Source organism: Delphinus delphis, chromosome 14, assembly GCF_949987515.2.
Source record: "Delphinus delphis chromosome 14, mDelDel1.2, whole genome shotgun sequence".
Lineage (NCBI taxonomy): Eukaryota > Metazoa > Chordata > Mammalia > Artiodactyla > Delphinidae > Delphinus > Delphinus delphis.
Window position 1 is genome coordinate 81,337,830 of NC_082696.1, and position 20,468 is coordinate 81,358,297.

At 36.3% G+C, this 20,468-nt stretch overlaps 1 protein-coding gene across 7 annotated transcripts in view; it reads right to left on the minus strand.

Annotated features, from left to right (window-relative positions):
• The window catches only part of FAM135A (family with sequence similarity 135 member A), a 129,635-nt gene that overhangs the window by 101,001 nt on the left and 8,166 nt on the right, over nt 1-20,468 (minus strand). For 4 of the 7 annotated variants that reach the window (XM_060030397.1, XM_060030400.1, XM_060030399.1 and 1 more), the window contains 3 exons: nt 13,387-13,476; nt 11,864-11,979; nt 2,567-2,761 (listed from right to left, as the gene is read on the minus strand). In XM_060030397.1, coding sequence (XP_059886380.1) covers nt 2,567-2,761; nt 11,864-11,940 — 272 coding nt within the window. In that variant the 5' untranslated portion in view covers nt 11,941-11,979; nt 13,387-13,476. The remainder of the gene's footprint in view (nt 1-2,566; nt 2,762-11,863; nt 11,980-13,386; nt 13,477-20,468) is intronic. The other 3 variants (XM_060030402.1, XM_060030401.1, XM_060030398.1) reach the window with 1 other exon arrangement.

The window sequence follows — 20,468 nt, forward strand, 5'->3', positions numbered from 1 at the left end:
TCAAAAGTGTTTTGCAAACTTTTGTGCTGGAGATTTCTCACTGGATGATGCTCCACGGTTGGGTAGACCAGCTGAAGTTGATAGTGATCAAATCAAGACGTTAATTGAGAACAACCAACGTTATACCACGCGGGAGACAGCCGACATACTCAAAATATCCAAATCAGGTGCTGAAAATCATGTGCACCAGCTTGGTTATGTTAATGGCTTTGATCTTTGGGTTCCACATGAGTTAAGCGAAACAACCTCCTTGACCATATTTCTGCATGCTATTCTCTACTTAAATATAATGAAAATGTTCCATTTTTAAAACATATTGTGATGGGCGATGAAAAGTGGATACTGTACTATAATGTGGAATGGAATAAGCAGAGGGCAAGCAAAATGAACCACCACCAACCACATCAACGGCCGGTCTTCATCCAAAGAAGGTGATGGTGTATATATGGTGGGATTGGAAGGGGCTCCTTCTGGAAAACCAAACGATTAATTCCAACAAGTACTGCTCCCAATTAGACCAAGTGAAAGCAGCACTTGACGAAAAGCGTCCAGAATTAGTCAACAGAAAACGCATAATCTTCCATCATGATAATACAAGACCGCATGTTTCTTTGATGACCAGGCAAAAACTGTTATAGCCTGGCTGGGAAGTTCTGATTCATCCACTGTATTCACCAGACATTGCACCTTTGTATTTCCATTTATTTCGGTCTTTACAGAATTCTCTTAATGCAAAAAATTTCAATTCCCTGGAAGACTGTAAAAGGCATCTAGAACAGTTCTTTTCTCAAAAAGATAAAAAGTTTTGGGAAGATGGAATTATGAAGTTGCCTGATAAATGGCAGAAGATGGTGAAACAAAACGGTGAATGTGTTGCTCAATAAAGTTCTTGGTGAAAATGAAAAATATGTCTTTTATTTTTACTTAAAAACCGAAGGCACTTTTTGGCTAACCCAATATTTTGTTTTTTACAAGTTGAAGGTTTCTAGCAACCCTGTGTCAAGCAAGTCTATTGGCATGATTTTCTCAATAGCATTCGCTCACTTCGTGTCTCAGTGTCACATTTTGGTAATTCTCACAGTATTTCAAACTTTTTCATTATTATTACATGTGTTACACATTATTATTACATGTGTTTAATTATTACATATTAAATCAGTGGTTTTTGATGCTACTCTTGTAATTGTTTTGGGGCCCCACAAACCACTCATATAAGACAGTGAACTTAATAAATGTTGTGTGTGTTCTGACCGCTCTACCGACCAGCCATTCCCCCATCTCTCTCTCTCCGCGGGCCTCCCCATTCTCTGAGACACACGATATTGAAATTAGGCCAATTAATAAACCTACAATGGCCTCTAAGTGTTCAAGTTTAAGGGAGAGTTGGTTGTTTCTCATTTTAAATCAAAAGCTAGAAACGATTAAGCTTAGTAAGGAAGGCATGTTCAAAGCTGAGGCAGAAAACTAGGCCCTTGTGCCAAACAGGAAGCCACACTGTGGATGTAAAGGGAAAGCCTTGAAGGAAATTCAAAGTGCTGCTCCAGTGAACGCACGAATGATAAGAAAGCAAAACGACCTTATTGCTGATATGAAGAAAGTTTTAGTTGCCTGCAGAGAAGATCAAACCAGCCACAACATTCCCTTAAGCCAAAGCCTAATCCAGAGCAAGGCTCTTTAACTCCCTGAAGGCTGAGAGAGATGAGGAAGCTGCAGAAGCAAAGTCTGAAGCCAGCAGAGGCTGGTCCATGAGGCTGAAGGAAAGGAGCCGTCTCCATAAGAACAAAGTGCAAGGGGAAGCAGCACGTGCTGATGCAGAAGCTGCAGCAAGTTATCCAGAAGATCCGTCTGAGATAATTCGTGAAGGTGGCTGCACTGAACAACAGATTTTCAATATAGGCAAAATAGTGTTCTATTAGAAGATGCCGTCTAGGACTTTCATAGCTAGAGAGAAGTCAATGCCGGGCTTCAAAGCTTCAAAGGACAGGCTGACTCTCTTGTTAGGGCCGATGCAGCTGGTGACTTAACTTGAAGCCAATGCTCATTCACCATTCTGAAAATCCTAGGGCTAAATCTCCTCTGCCGGTGCTCTCTAAATGGAACAACAAAGCCTGGATGACAGTACGTCTGTTTACAACATGGCTTACTGAATATTTTAAGCCCACTGTTGAGACCTACTGCTAAGAAAAAAAAATTCCTTTCAAAATGTGACTGCTTGTTGACAATGCACCTGGTCACCCAAGAGCTCTGATTGAGATGGACTGTGGGATTCATGTTGTTTTCACACCTGGTAACACAACATCTATTCTGCCGCCCACAGATCAAGGAGTCATTTCCACTTCCAAGTCTTACGATTTAAGAAATACATTTCATAAGGCTATAGCTTCCAGAGACAGTGACTCCTCTGTCGATCTGGGCAAAGTCAATTGAAAACCTTCCAGAAAGAATTCATCATTCTAGATGCCATTAAGAATATTCATGATTCACAGGAAGAGGTCCACATATCAACATTAAAAGGGGTTCAGAAGAAGTTGATTCCAACCCTCCTGGATGACTTGGAGGGACTCACTCGTCAGTGGAGGAAGTCACTGCAGATGTGGTGGAAACAGCAGGAGAACTACAACTAGAAGTGGAGCCTGAGATGTGACTGGACTGCTGCAATCTCATGACAAAACTTGAATGGATGAGGAGTTGCTTCTTATGCACGAGCAGAGAAAGTGGTTTCTTGAGATGGAATCTACTGTTGGGGAAGATGCTGTGAAGACTGTTGAAATGACAGCAAAGGATTTAGAATATTAAACTTAGTTGATCAAGCAGGGACAGGGTTTGAAAGGGTTAACTACAATTTTGAAAGAAGTTCTACTGTGGATAAAATGATACCAAACAGTGCTGCATGCTACAGAGAAATGGCTTGTGAAAGGAAGAGCCAATCAATGTAGCAAACTTCATTGTCTTATTTTGTCACATTACCACCCCTACCTTCAGCAATCACCATCCTGATCACTCAGCAGCCATCAACACTGAAGCAAGACCCTCCACCAGCCAAAAGATTACAACTCACTGAAGGCTCACATGATGGTTAGCATTTTTTAGTGATAAAGTATTTTTAAATTAAGGTACGTGCATTTTTTTAGACAAAACCCTATCGCACATTTACTTTTTTAAGTGTAAACATAACGTTTACATGCTCTGGGAAACCAAAAAATTCCTGTGAACTTATTTATTGTGATATTCACTTTATCACGATGGTCTGGAACTGAACTCATAATATATCCGAGATATATCTGTACTAAATAAAAACTGATGATATTTGAAAGATGCTAGAGCAACAACACAATATTCTGAAAACTAGTAAATAAGGAAAAAAATAAAACACTTGCCATGTCTTTCCTGTATAAACTGTATTTCAGAGTAACCAAATAGTTAATGAGGCAAAATTCTTCTTCACAGAATTATAGCTAATAAATGCAGAAGGAATAATTGAATATCACCATTTTGTAAGCCCTAGTAAAATAAAATAATGACTCTGGAAAAGTTATGAATAGGTACCATCAATTAAGTGATGGAGAACTTTATAATGGATGCATCAGATTGACAATACCTGAGTCAATCTCATGAAAAGAGGCAGACATTTTATGTCACCAAATATAATGTAACAGGAAGGACACAGCATCAGCTATGAAGGACTCTTCTCAAAAACTATCAGAATTTAATCAAGCTTTTGGATCAAACTAGCAATTACAAATTTTTTAAAAAATCTAAGAGATATAACACCCAAATACAACCTGTAAATTCTGGAAGGATACTGATTCAAACAAACAAACTATAAAAACACATTTATAAGATGACTGAAGAAATGAGAACACTGTTTTATTTGATGCCAAGAAATTATTTTAAACATTTCTTTAAGTGCAATAATGGTTTTTGCAGATTTTTAAAAACAAAAGTCTTCCTGTATTAGAGATACTAAAAAAAGATTGGGGAGGAGGGTAATAGGTGAAATAAGGAGAAAAAACTTCGATAATTGTTGGCTAGATCATAGGTATATATGTGTTTACTATACTTTCATATGTTTTAAACTTTTCCTTAAAGAAACAAAAAGTGAGTCCTAGATTGGTATTTCCCAAAAGGCCAGACACAAGGAAAATCTCTCTCAAAGAATAAACCTGAAGATCTTGGCAGAAATCAGAACAAAAAAAAAAGAGATGCACAGGGAGAAAAAAAGAAGAGGCTACATAGAAAGCACAAAATATAAGATAATGGATATAAACACAAATATATCAGCAATTACATTAAATATAAATGGACCAAATGCTCCAGTTAAAACACAGAGTGCCCTAGAGAATGAAAAAGATAAATCCCACTGTATGTTGTTTACAACACAAAAATTGAAAATACAAGGATAGAGAAAGTCTGCAAATAAAAGAATAGTAAAAGGTACACTTTGAAAATTTTAACCAGAAGAAAGCTGATGTCACAATATTAATATTAGACAAAACAGAGTTAAAAGCAAACAGCATTATTAGGATACAGAAGTCTTTTCATAATGATAAAAGCTTCAATTCACCAAATCAGCATTTTTAATTTGCAGGCATCTGTTCTCAAAACATGGGGTATGTCTGTTATAAACAGAAAATTATTGGATTTAAAATCCAAAAGTCTGCCTTTAAACCGGAAAACTTAAAACTATTTGAGCTTTATGGTCACAATAATTTTAAATGTTTGTACTTGTCATCTTATTCTATATTTTTTGTTTTTGATGTTGCTTACTTTTTCCATTCCTTCATTTGCTATGTCGACTCTGGTTAACTTGCTTTTTTTTTGGTAATAACCACATATAATCTCTAATTCCATTAGAAAGCAAATAAGTTTTTCAAAAACATTAGTATATAGGTATAGGTTTTTACATAAAGACATTTTTTAAAATTTTGCTTTTCATTTATGTAAGATGCAGAATTTAACAATTACTTCCCCCACCGTCATTCTCCTTTTCCATATTTTATTAATAAATCTGGAGAACCAACTCACTAATCTATTTGAAATGGACATAGTTTTTAAAAACTCTAAGATTTAATTTTGTAAATATATTTATTATTTTGACTTATTTCTATCATTTCAATAAGTTTCAAAGCTAATCTCCTATTACAACTTCCTTAATTTAGAGTTCTAAATTTTTACTCCCTTTCCTGTTGTTCAAGAACATACCACAAATAATTTATTCAAAAAGAGTAAGTAAAGAGTATACTTTCTAAGACTCTGTATTTTCTTAGAATATCTTCCTACTGTTACAAAAGACAGACTACTTGGGTCACTACATCTTCCCTGCAAAGCTCCGAAGAGGCTGTGGAGTTATTGTAGGATCATGAGTAATTTTAGGAAAAAAGCTTCAGAGCAGATTCTTATTTCATTTTTGGTAAAATCTTTTGAAACTGGATACTTAACAGAACTCTTTAACTTTTGAAATATAAACTTTTTACCCCAATATGTTAACTTTTAAAATCCATTCTTTAATTTTGTCAAGAAAACAATGAGCTCACTTGCTGTCTCAAAAAGTCTTTATTAAGATCAGGAAAGATCTATTCTTATTGTTTATTATCTAGCCAAATTTACTGGTTACCTCTTTGAGAGCACCTTGTTATTTACAGGTGGAACTCTCATAAAATCCATACAGGTAGTCCCTGGGTTAAGTAATATTTGACCCATAAATAAATTCCTCTTTATGCAAATTGTCCCTTAAATTACATATTTGCATTATTATGGAAACACATTATTGTACACTTTGTTAACAAGTACACAAATTCGTAAGTTTCATGTTTCTCTTCCCATTGGTGTTTGCACTGCCTTGAAGTCACGTCATTTATGCTTTGATTTTCGAGTAGACACTTCTCATAACAACTGTCCTTTAATGGAAAGATTTTCTTCTACTTAATTGACAACATTAATATTAAACTATTTTCTTCTGTCTTCTATAGTTCTTTTCACAGTTCCTAATTTGATTTCTTCTATATATTTATACTTCAAACACAGATGCGTTCAAGGCCAGTACTGGCTAACTGCTGGTATACTCAGTCAGTATCAGCTCCATCATTGACTGTTATGCTCCATCATTATGCTCCTTCAAAGGATGCAGACATCCTATCTCACACAGGCCACAAATGGCAGACCTATACTATGGCATCGATATTTAAAAATGAGGTAGGAAACAATAATGAGAGAAATCTAAAGATTCAGAAGTAGTCTAATAATTGATGTAAATTGCTGTGAGAAAACTAACTTTTCTGACTACAGAGAATGGTTGATTCATTTAAACCTGAGAAAGCGATGACCTTCTTAGATAGTATTCTCAGTTCTTATACCTTACTGAAGAAAGAGACAATTTTAGACAGTTTTGAAGGGCTTGAAGAAAATTTGAGGTGGTTTCCTGTGAGTCCAATCAGCACCACTTAATCAGAAGTCCTCAATTTGTGAACTTTATACAACATATACATGACATTATAGACAAGGGATCATTTTTTCCAAGGTTGTAATCAATGTCAATAATCCAAAAAATCAGCATGAAATTTTCTGACTCTTTTGGCTGACAATCATTTTTAAATCAAACTATTAACTTCCCATGAGTTTAACAACCTCAGAATCAAAAATGGAAGGGATTTAAGATTGTTTTGTTCAGAGCCTTTAAAGACTGTAGTATGGAACCCGGTTTCTAGGGTTCTACAGGCCTTTCCTAAGAGGATTTCAGCTCCACGGTTTTGTGATGTTACTGAAATTTACGAAAACAATTTCTAAGTCCATATCCTTGATCTTCTTTATTTCCAAATCATAATACATTATTCACCTTGCAGTAGTATAGCTTATGACAAGGGAATGGTGCTAGGACTGACTAGGGAAAGCAGCTGTAGCTACAGGTATGTAACTAAACTGTTTTGTGGGAAACCACATGCGAAAGAAAATAAAAAATAACAAAGTACTGCTGTCATCGTTTCAACTTGCACCCCATGGCCGTTTCCCTCATTACTTGTTTTATTATCAGCAGTATGCTGGATTGCTGACTCTCCCAAACACACCTGGAAACAAATCAAACTGATAACATTTCACTTGCTTTACAAAAGAATGTTAAAACATACAGCACCTTGACCAAGTTCCCACACTTTCTAAATATTTGAGAATACCTAACATTAGTCCATTTGCTTCCTTCTGAAATGAATTAAACTCAACTCCATTCTAGAAGCCATTCACTGATATTCTAAAGCTGTGTTCTTTAAACTGTGGTACATACACTGGCGCATCTCTGTGACATGTTACCAACCTGCAGTGAAATAAAGCAAACCGACTCCATCTCAGAACACACTGTTTTAACTAGTCTTTTTTTTTTTTTTTCCTTCCTAGCAAGAGTTTCTCACTGAAGGAAGCAGTGCATTAATCTACATTCTGGTGAAAGTGCCTCACCTCTTCTTGAATTAGTAACAAACTGTATGCAGATGAGTACTCAATAGCAATATCCTAAAGAATTCCAGAAAAAGATGTTCTCATAATTTTGCAATGGTCTCCAAAGAGAGGAAATTTCCCCTCCAGTTTAATACCTAACTGAAATTGCTACAGCTTCAATTTAATCCCACTCTCTTATCCTTTATGCTGTTGAGAACAGGTGTTTAAATAACATTTTTCCCTGTATATTTAAAAGGCGATCTCTCCTCCCCCTTTGGAGCCCTCTTGATAAACGAATTTTGAATAGAGTCAATTGGGAAGTCCACCAACTTGTAATCATGTACTTCTAGTATAATAAACAACTCAAAACAAGTTAGTTACACTGAGTTCTTATATCTCTCATTTATATAAGACATATGCCCACATACCATTTAATAACATCAAATTCATAATCAATGCTGTAGAGTCTCAATTTTCTTTTCAGAGTTTACAATCTACCATACTTAAAAAAAGACAGAATAGGTTAAAATGAAAATACAGCTAGTTTTTCTTTAGATTGTTAGTATCTGGGCTATTGGTTTACCATTAAGGAAAAACAATGTAATTATAGTAAAAACAGACCTACTCAGATGCCACATGTTCTCTCTCTTCTGCGCCTGCCTACAGCTTAGGCCCTGCCTAGTCGGTCCCTTATTGTGTAACAACAGTGGCAAAATTAAACACTAAACACTGTGGACGCGCAGGACAAGGGCCATCACCAAACGTGCACAAGAAGTGCTTCCTCATATACTCCACCTCCATTAGTTCCTGCTGGGCTATGACTTAGTACTATGCAGTAAAATATTTATTGATGTTATTTTAAAAACACTTAAGTAAAATACTGCACAGGACTACAGGCAGACCTCGTTTTATTACACTTCACTTTATTACACGTCGCACATGATGTGTTTCTTTACAAACTGTGCTATTTATTGTATACTTAACAGACTACAGTTTAGTATAAAAATCACTTTTATATGCATTGAGCAACCAAAAACTTCATGTGACTACTGCAATACCCACTTTACTGCAGTGGTCAGGAGCTGAACGTGCAGTCTCTCTGAGTTCTGCCTGCATTTCATTACCTGAATTTGTAAGTTTCTCATCTCAGTCTCCTAAACAGACATTTCATATATCAGAAAATAAATTGGAAAAGACATATTCTATTTCCTAACATTTAAATATAAATTTAGATAAATTTATCTGTTTATCTATCAAAGCTGACAGTTATTTAACATAACAGCCAAACACAAGCTCTAAATTAACGTGCTTATGGCAAAGGTAGTAAAGACTCAATAAGAAGCATAAAGAAAAGGTTTAAAAGGCAGGAACTGATAAATCAGAATAGAAAAGAGTAAATTATATCCTTGAAAATATTCTTACAAATAAACAAGTCAAGCAATATATCTAAAGACAATGAGCCTCTAATTATTCGATTTTAGAAAGATCAGTTACATAACAATATTCTTCAAAAGTCCTCAATGGATGTGGGAACTAGATTGTAGAATAACAGAAAATTAATGAAAGTAGCAATCATACATGCTATGTTTACGATGGCTGACAATAAAATGGAACAACAGTTCACTTAGTCCTTATCTCCAGTTCCAAACCTCCAATTATTTATGAACTATCTCCACTTGGTATCTTACCTCAAACTCAACATATGGAAATGAACCAATTCTGAGTCCCACACCATGGCCCCCTTCAACTTCACTGTTTATTTCAATATCACTAATATTGTCCAAGTCAGTGTGATTTGAAACTTCAGCATTATCTTTTTAAATTTCTTTTTAAAAATTCTAAAATTTAAAAAATTCTAAAAATTCTAAATTGCAAAAAGTAGAACAGTGCACCCATATCCCACTGCCCATTTTTCATCTGTGAAAAAGATTTTGCCATATTTGATTCATATATTCATTTTTTTCTTTGCTGAGCTATTTCAAGGTAATCCTAGAGATCATGTAAATTCACCCTCCACACACATATTTTTTAATGCTTTTTCTGTCTCTGCATCATCCTCCACATGGAGCTACTCATTAAATCCTACTCTTTATTCCCCAAAATACCTCACAGAAATTAATAACAAAAACCAAAAGATGCTAAAGTGTGTGGCAGACTGACTTTAAAATGTCCTCAATTTCTTCCTCCACCCCTGTATCCACACTCTCTCAAATGAGACTCCCATTAAGAAATGGAGTGTAGTTCCCCATTCCTTGAATCTGGGCTGGCCTTACCGCTTGTTTTGGGCAGTACAATGTGGCAGAGGTAACAGTGAGCTAGTTCCAAGCCTAGGTCTTAAAATGTCTTCTTGTACAGTTTCTTTCTCTCTCTTTGGACCCCTGCCTGCTCTATGACAATAAGCTGGAGGATGAGAGATGATAAAGCAGAGCTGAGTGCACCCAGGTGGTGCCATTCTGCACCAGGTAGCACCCTGCCAGCTGACTGTGAATTCATGAGCCCAGCCAAGATGAACCAGGCCAGCCCAGATCAGCAGAATCTTTCAGCTGATCCACAGATCTGTGAGCAAAAATAAATGCTTACTGCTGTGATGCCACTGAGGCTTTGTGTTTGTTGTCAGCTGCATTACTGTGGCAATAAATAACTAATACGAAAATGGGTACTAACGAAACTTAAAATATGTGGCACTGACTTTGGGACCAAAGTAACGGTTAGTTACAATTACAGAGGCAAAAAAAATAATGCGGAAACTATAGGAGACTTAAAAAACAGTGACCCATGTTTTGCAGTGATGAACTTTTTGTCAGTATGCTTTCAAACAATAACTTAGAAGAAGTTAGACACTGTACCCAAGAAACTTTTGGACTCGAGCAGACTAATTTCCTGGCAGAATATTGGAAATATCACCTGGTTGCTCCTAGCAAGGGTAGTAAGGTTTTGCAAGAAAGAGATGAGCTAAAGAAAGACCTGATCATTTTACAAGCAGAATCTAGAGGAACCAAGACTTCCTGGGGAGGAAAATAAAACTGCTTACAAAGATCTAATCAAGGGAGTGGCTGTAAATCCCTTTCTTAGATCTCCAAAGGAGTTAAGGGCAGTGTCTAAGTAGACATTCTCAGCTTGACAAAAAGGCTTTTAGGAAGTTAAAGGGCGTGATCCCACAGAATTCTGACTTCCAAATAGTAGTGATTCATTGAGAGAGTAGTCATGTCTCAATAAACAATTGTGGGTGTGGGTTTCAGAGCATGGAATGGACTATATCAGACATACAGAATCCCCATAAAGTTTTACAGTTGAGTTTCACTGGCCAAAGAGCCCCCAGCCCAGACCTGGCTTGGCCTTGTAACTTGCTTAGCCAGCAGAATGCAGTGAGGAAACAAGTGTGCTAATACAAGGGATCCTGCAACTTCCGCTCTCTTTCTTGGACTCCTGCCTCTGCCATAAGAACAAGCCCAGGCTGTCCTGAGAGACCACGTGGAGCAGAGCAGAGCACAGCTGTCTGTTTTTTTCAACAAGATGGCAAAGCCAAGACAGACAGACAAAAAACAGAAGATTTCTCTCATCCTACCCGGGTTGGTCACAGCCCCACTGCTACCACTGCCAGCACAGGAATTCAGGTTTGTATCCTGAGACATTGTGAGCACATCCACACTGCTCCCTGCGCCTCTATTTCTTCTACACGACCATCCATCCAATATCACCATGCTCTTCATCATGTCAGTAAGTGCTGATTGTAGTAACAGTGACAGTTTCATCCTTCCTTGGAAACAATCAATGGCTACCCAAATTCCTCCAGACATCAAAAGTCCTTCACAAACATAACCTCTCCTCTCTTTACTATCTTTTCACAACTCTACTAGAGAATATCCAACCTCCTACTACTCTTTAAAATAATCTGTTCATCCCTGTTTCCGAGACTGACTCATGATGCACTCTCCTACTAAGAGGGTCTTTCACCTTATCCTCTGCCTATAAATCTTATCCATACCTTGATCCTATCCCTCCATTATGCTTTTCCTAACGTACAAGCCCAGAAAGATACCTTTCTCTTCTGATTCCTAGAGCACTTTCTATACATACCTTTTGAGGAGTCAACATTTTGTGTTCCTACAACACTTTGTGTTTTGTGTATATATGTTTTATTTTTCCCACACACTGTTAGCTTTTAAAAAGCAGAAATTAGATCTTAAACATTTTCATTAAAATCCTCTCAATGCTCAGTACAAATTCATAAACAAACGTTAAATATATCCAGCATTATCATTAAATCCATGTGAATATACTCAAATATATATTTAGAAATAAAATTTCCCTGAGAAAATAGTTGAATATAGCTCATTGTTTTCCTTATATATGGTGGAACAAGAATATGTAATTAAATTTAAATGAAAACTGTACAATTTATCTTATGCAAAATATATAATTTTCACATTAAAATACAAACCCTCTCTGAAATAAATCCACATTGTAGAACTTGTTTAGCTCCACGGAGAATTCTACCATTGCTTGAACTTCAGTCATTTTTAATTTATAGTCAGAAGACAAATCTGGTAACAGCACCTTGGTTAAAGAAGGGAAAAAAAAAATCATGAAAGCACAATAAAAATGCCAACTTACAAAATCACTAATATTAAACATTTTTCAGAGTATGATACATAGGCAGGAAATAAAAGTGAAGCTAATTAATACAGTGCTCCTACGTTAGCCTGACCCGACTATATAGCACCAGAATCTATACTCACTAAATATACTTACTAATGAAATACTTACTAAATAGCACTACTCTAGAAGATATGCCCTGTTAGAATGCATTTTCTAAGATTTGTTTTCCTTCGTGACAACTATGTGATAATAAATAATATAGCAAATTGCTAAAAGTAACTTCTGACTTTATCATAGATAAAACAGTAACTTTTGAAGAAAAAATTATGCTACCCAATCATTCTCTTCTACTACATTGCATATAAAGGCAACTTCAGAGTCAAAACAAAAGAATTAACATTCTTTAATTCCCATTTAAATTCATGAAGCTTTTTCTCTGTCAGGTGAAGTTCTTAAGTGACTGTTCATTTTTAAATTTCAAAAAAAAATTTTCCCTCATTACAAAAGCCTAAAGTGTTCATTTTCAAGAGGTTAAAAAAAATAGACAAGCAAAAAAAAAAAAAACCCATTCACAATTCTATCCATTGAAATACATACTTTGGTATATATTCTTCATTCGTGTGTACATTTGTACAATTTCTATAAAAGTAGGATCGAACTACATGTACATTTTATAACCTGTGTATTTCACTTTATTGATGAACACCTAGTTAATAACTATTATACTGTGAATGTTATAATTTAAGCAATCTCCTGCTGTTGGGTATTTCAGTGGTTTCCATCTTCACACTATTTCGAAAAAGCATTATCACAATTATCCTTATCAGTGACACATGCTTTAAAAAGCAGTTTGGAGTAAGAGAGTGTTGAAAGACAATTCTGAGAGTCTTGTGTTTCTGCATGTCTTGCAGGCAGAGACACTGACCGCCTTTATTCTGGACTATTTTTCAAGGACATATGTTTCGCACAGTCTGAGGAGTCAGATACAGTGTCTCATACTGGAATTAAGGGCAGATCTATTTACTGTGCAATGTAATAAAGTCTCCCCTGAGGCATAAGTCAGCAGGCTCACTGTCCGTCATAAAAGATTTGGGTTCCTCAGCTCAGGGGTCCTCTCCATAACTCCACCTACTCTTACGCAGGGGGCCTCATACTCTAGCCAGTGCTATGCCATGCATATAAACTATCATTTTCTCTGATCCAGGAATCTCATGTCTCCTGCCCACATCCATGGCGCTGCAGCAGGCTAACTTGTTACTTTGCAAGCGGGATAAATTCTCAGACCCTTCACAGTTCTTAAAATAGTTCTTCATAGAAATCTGGCAAGTATTTTGATCTATTATGAATTAAATGCCATATTCTTACCTCTGCTGATCAAAACTTCATTTTAATATCATTAAATAACCAATGTTGTACTTCCAGTTACTGATTCTTGCTAAAAAAATATTGTTCCCCCTATGAGAAAGAAAAAATAACATCTCAAACAAAATAGCAGACATAAAAATGTCCATTTTCAGGAAACCTATGCGTCGTTAGTTACTTAGTACTTTCAATTTATCTAAAAGATCCATACCCTCCATAAGCCTTAGGAATAAGTTTTAGAGATGTTTTCATTCAGTTTCACATATAAACTATTATATCTTTGTTATGCTTCACTTGTATATACTTCAAAGTACAATAATAAAGGAGTGCTTTCTGAGTTCAGTGATTCAGAAACAATCTTCATGAATACCCAAAACAGTATAAGCTTATTAATTTTTAAGATGTAAATTCACCATTTTAAATTATGTAATTCTGGAGTAATAGTCTATTGTATATATGTACCACATCTTCTTCATCCATTCGTCTGTCGATGGACATTTAGGTTGCTTCCATGTCCTGGCTACTGTAAATAGTGCTGCTATGAACATTGGGGTGCATATATCTTTTTTTAATTATGGTTTTCTCTGGGTATATGCCCAGTACTGGGATTGCTGGGTCATAAAAGGAACAAAACTGGATCATTTTTAGAGACGTGGATGGAGACTGTCATACAGAGTAAAGTAAGTCAGAAAGAGAAAAACAAATATCGTATATTAACACATATATGTGGAATCTAGAAAAATGGTATAGATGAACCTATTTGCAAAACAGAAATAGAGACACAGATGTAGAGAACAAATGTATGGACATCAAGGGTGGAAAGGCGGGGGTGGGAGGAATTGGGAGATTGGGATTGACACATATACACTATTGATACTATGTATAAAATAGATAATTAATGAGAACCTACTGTATAGCACAGGGAACTCTTCTTAATGCGCTGTGGTGACCTAAATGGGAAGGAAGTCCGAAAGGGAGGGGAGATATATATGTGTGTATATATATATATATATATATATATATGTGTGTGTGTGTGTGTGTGTGTGTGTGTATGTGGTTGATTCATTTTGCTGTACAGTAGAAATTAACATAACATTGTAAAGCAACTATACTCCTATAAAAATTAATTTAAAAATATGTATTTCCCTTGGTGGAGTGATTTCTGAAACTTCACACACATCCACACACACACAGATATGTGAAATGTGTGTGTATATACATACACACGTATGCTATGAGCTATTTAAAATATTTTGACGAAAAAGGTTGCCTGGATATGCTATGGATAGTTTTTTCACACTCCAAATATTTATTGCTTAAATTTAAAAAAAGTCTTTTGCCCTTGGTATAATTATTTAGGTACTAAATATGTTAGAATAAAGACCACATTCTCTCTTCCTCATACATTTTTTTCTTCTCTCCATCATACAGATATAGACTTTACCACCTTCCATAATTGTTATTTTAAACCTTAATAATCACATCAAAAAGTTTTTACAGTAACTATTCCTAAGGAGATCAAAATGATACTACCTTTATATAAGATATGCCCCATTTCATGGAAGTAGTCTCTTATCTAAGACAGCTTCTCCTGTACATATATTCTTCTGTGTAGGGTTCAGATCATGTTCCAGCCCTGTGACTCAAGTTTGCTTAGGTCTCTATGCCTTAACTTACTCAGATATAAAACACGTATTCATTCATTCAAACATTTATTGAACACTTACTATAAGCTAGGAAATGCAAGAGATCAAGGCATAGCTAAGTTCCCGACACCTCAAAGTGCCACCAGGAAGAGATAAATATATATAAGTACTGCACAATGGTTAAAACAAGGCTGAGGATCTGAGCCCCAGATCCAACATTCTGGTAGTTACCCCTCTAGTGTCTTCATTTCCTTCATGGAATATAGCATCCCTACCACCTAAATTAGTAGGCCTGTTATCTGGGGAAGAAACAAACTTTTTTCTCATTTAAGCCATTTTACTTTTGGATCCCTTTACAGCAGCCTTTTCCTTAACCCAGAAATTAATACCAAAATTAGAGTATTGCCACAACATAATCCTAAAATGTGTGGCACTGGCTAAGTCACTGGGTAGCAGGCAACAGGGAAACAGATATTACTAGGATAATGGTGACCCTGGTTATAATGGAGCAAAACATTCCATAAACTGTTGCCTACACTAACTTATAGAACTTGGTGCCCATAAAAAGCCCAGAACTTCAGGGAAAGTAGATGAAAAGAACCACAATATTTGTGTGTGTCAGTGGTTCTTTGCTGCATTTACTCAGGCAAGAACTGGCCAGTTTGCAAGGTAAGATGGAAGGAAATATAGAGATGTGGGTCCTTAGTACCTGCATTATCAGGAGATAAGATTATTAGTACTTTTCCCAAAGACTTCTATTAAGACTTTATTTTTCAAAACAAATTTTTATTGGTGAATAGTTGATTTACAATGTTGTATTAGTTTCAGGTGTACAGCAAAGTGATTCAGTTACATATATATATTCTTTTCAGACTCTTTTCCACTATACTTTATTACAAGACATTGAACATAGTTCCCTGTGCTATACAATAGGTCCTTGCTGTTTAACTATTTTATATATAGCAGTTTTTGTATCTCCTAATCCCAACCTCCCAATTTATCCCTCCCCCCTCTTTCCCCTTTGGTAACCATAAATTTGTTTTCTATGTCTGTGAGCCTATTTCTGTTTTGTAAATAAGTTCATCTGTAACATTTTTTTTAGATTCCACATATAAGTGATACCATATGATATTTTTCTTCCTGTCTCACTTACTTCATTTAACATGATAATCTCTAGGTCCATCCATGTTGCTACAAATGGCATTATTTCATTCATTTTTTATGGCTGAGTAGTATTTCATTGTATATACATACCACATCTTCTTTATCCATTCATCTGTCAATGGATATTTAGGTCATTTCCATATCTTGGCTATTGTAAACAGTGCTGCTATGAATATAGGGGTACATGTACCTTTTCAAATGATGGTTTTCTCCAGATATATTCCCGGGAGTGGGATTGCTGGACCATATGGTAATTCTATTTTTAGTTTTCTGAGGAATCTCCATACTGTTTTATATAGTGGCTACATCAACTTATATTCCCACCAACAGTGAGGAGTTCCCTTTTCTCCACATCCTCTCCAGCATTTGTTATTTGCAGATTTTTAATGATGGTCATTCTGACCAGTACAAGGTGGTACCTCATTGAGGTTTTGGTTTGCATTTCTCTAATAATTGGCAATGTTAAGCATCTTTTCATGTGTCTATTGGCCATCTGCATGTCTTGTTTGGAACAATGTCTACTTAGATCTTCTGCCCATTTTTCGATTGTTTGTTGTTTTGTTGTTGAGTTGTATGAGCTGTATATTTTGGAAATTAAGCCCTTGTCAGTTGCATCATTTGCAAATATTTTCTCCCATTTTGTAGGTTGCCTTTTCGGTTTTTTTTATGGTTTCCTTTACTGTGCAGAAACTTCTCAAGTTTGATTAGGTCCCATTTGTTTATTTTTGCTTTTATTTCCATTACTCTAGGAGATGGATCCAAAAAATATTGCTACGATTTATGTCAAAGAGTGTTCTGCCTACGTTTTCCTCTAGGAGTTTTACAGCATTCAGTCTTACATTTAGGTCTTTAATCCTAAATGTATATGGTGTTAGAGAATGTTCCAATTTCATTTTTTTATATGCAGTTGTCCAGTTTTCACAGCACCACTTATTAAAGAGACTGTCTTTTCTCCCCTGTATATTCTTCCCTCTTTTGTAATAGATGAATTGACCATAAGAGTGTGGGTTTATTTATGGGCTTTCTATCCTGTTCCATCAATCTATGTGTCTGTTTTTGTGCCAGTACCATACTGTTTTGATTACTGTAGCTCTGTAGTATAGTATGAAGTCAGGGAGTGTGATTCCTCCAGCCCTGCTCTTCTTTATCAAGATTGTTTTGGATATTTGGGGTCTTTTGTGTTTCCATACAAGTCTTAAAATTTTTTGTTCTAGAGAACCCTAAAGATGCTACCAGAAAACTACTAGAGCTCATCAATGAATTCAGTAAAGTTGCAGGATACAAAATTAAAAGACAGAAATCTGTTGCATTTCTAGAGACTAACAATTAACTATCAGAAAGAGAAATCAAGGAAACAATCCCATTTACCATCATTTCAAATAGAATAAAATGCCTAGGAATAAACCTACCTAAGGAGGCAAAAGACCTACACTCTGAAAACTATAAGATGCTGACAAAAGAAACTGAAGTCAACACAGACAGATGGAAAGATACACCTTGTTCTTGGATTGGACGAATCAATATTGTTAAAATGACCACACTGCCCAAGGCAATCTACAGATTTAGTGCAATCCCTATCAAATTACCAACGGCATTTTTCGCAGAACTTTTAAGAAATCTTGATGAAACGAATCTAGCCCTGTGGCTAAGATTATATTTTAGGGTGCTGCCATCCCACCCCCCAATGCCTGCTGTTTCAGATGGCTTCAAGACAGTGGCCATTAGAATGAGATAAAGTGGTCAGCGCACAGAGAGCAGTAAATAAGGCAGGCTTAAGAACTACACCAGGAAACAATTTTGCTATAGTCACTGGCACCAGAACGGAATGGAGACAAACATAAAAGAATCCCAATATATTTTTGAGAGAACTGTATTTGTCAGAGAAATTATAAGCTAACCTACAAACACCTGTGACCATGGCACTTGCAGGATAGCAAGCAAGCCTGCAGTAGCAGGAAACTGACTATGAAAGCTATATACCCTCCAAAGTTGGGAAATTTTCAATACCAACTTCAGATGTGGTCATGGAGGTTAACGTAAGGAAGAAACACCCAGACAGCAAAGACTGGGGTCATAGTGCAATGAATATAGGCATTCTTACCAGAAAGCAGAACTAAGGATAATAGATGCTACACCATTACTGCCCAGCATTACTCTCAACCAGAGACCTCTATGTGTCTCTCACTGTTTACTTACCCAAATGGAAAATTTTATTATTCTTTTCCTGTTTCTGATTCAGGAACAAATAACTGTGTTTTGCCTACAGGTTCAGGAACAAATTACTGTGTTTTGCCTACAGGTCACTGGACTTGCGGATCTGACAGGAAGTACTGATCGCTTAGTTGGATTAGTGCAACAAGAGGATTGCACCTGGGTTGTCTCCTTTGGGGAAGGGAGCTGGAGTGTTTTCAATAGGTAGGATGAAGGATACACATGGATATTTGGTGCCAAACTGCAAGACTGTGGTCAACTACTTGTCATTTCTATTTTCCTCTTCCTCACTGCTGAATGGTCACCCAGCCTGAGACTACGTTTCCCAACCACCCTTGAGGCAAGTGTGGCCAATCGATCCTGTGGACCGCAAACTGAAGTAATATATGCAATGTCTGCCTCATTTGTTTAAAAGGAAATTCTTTGCCCTGGACTTCATTGCTTCCCTTTTTTACGGGCCGGAATACCTTCTGAATAGTGACCCAGTATTGACCACACAGATTAGGACAAAACCTGAAGAATGGTAAACAGAAAGATGGAAAGATTCTGGATTCCTGAATGGTTTCATAGAGCACAGATGTCGAACATATCTAGACTGTTCAGATTTTTATGTCTTATAACTCTTTATTACAGAAACTGTACCTAACCTATACCCTAAGTGATACATCCCCCACTCTAGGCTATTTTCAAAGAGGAAGGCAGATGATCTTTTATATTATGTATTACATATATTAATTAATAATTATGTTATATAATTATATACAATATAAAATGCTATAAAATGACATACATTATTTGAAAATAATTCAAATTGTCTGTCTTTGTTCTGATTCAAACCCCAAACGGCTTCCCACCACATTCAGCAGTAGTGTCTCACAAGGGCTTGTAATGACAACCTTACAGAATCTGGATCTTCCATCACTTCCCTGTTCTCATCTCCTACCAGTCTGCCCACTCCAGTCACATGGTTTCCTTGCTATTCCCCACACACATCAGAGAGATTCCTGCTTCAGGGCATCTGCAGTGGTTCCCTGAAACACTCTTCCCTCCAGAACATCCAAATGACTCACTCTACTCCTCCTAGCCTTGATTCAAATGTTACCTTCCCAAATAGGCTTTTCCGGGCCACACCCTCTAAAACAGGACTCTCTCTCCTGACACACCCTATCTCTTTCCTCCTTTATTTTTTCTACTCCGCACCAATCTCCATTTAACAAACCAAAGATTCTACTTAGTGGTCTTTATTCTCCCCAGTAAAATGTAAGCTTCATGAAGGCAGGAAATTCTAACTACTCTGTTCACAGCTGTACCCCACTGCCTGCCACATGGCAGGCACTTAATTTAAGATCTTAAGAACACTTAATAAATTAGCTTTAAATATTCCATAAATATTAACTATTAGTATTTTTCTCCTATTTAAACCCAACCGATTTGAAGAAAGGAATCATTACACTGATGTATTGAAAACAGTCTTGCATGAATAAACTTTTATGATAAAATTCCTTTACCAGTATAAGTCCAAGATCTGTTAGCAATTTCCTTCACTTTTCGTCTCATATCCTGCTGTGCTTTTTGTTCTTTTGTTGATGCCTAATTTTCCTCAATTCATCCCTTTTTACTGATTATTCCCTAAGTAGAAACATATGTGTACAGATATATACAGAGTAATACTGATAAATCTATTTTTCATTCCCCCCCAAAAAACAAAAAAGAATTATTTTTATATGTTGGTAGAAGAAAAAAATTCAAAGGAGACGAGACTAAAGCAAAAGGAGAGTAGGCAAAAAAGAAAGGAAGGAAAAATTCAGAGCACTCTCAGAGTCCAGGGGGATCTGTGGGACCCTCTCCTCATAAACCGCTCTTCCCCATCATAGGGAGTAACTGCTACTAAGGTCCACACAATCCCTGCTGGCCCAGCACCATCAGAGGCTTCTAAATTTCCAAGTAGATATTGAAAATGTTTTTCCTAAAGGTTTTCACCTAAATTTTAGATGTTGCCAGTTAGTTAAAAAACAAACACAGGGGCTTCCCTGGTGGCACAGTGGTTAAGAATCCACCTGCCAA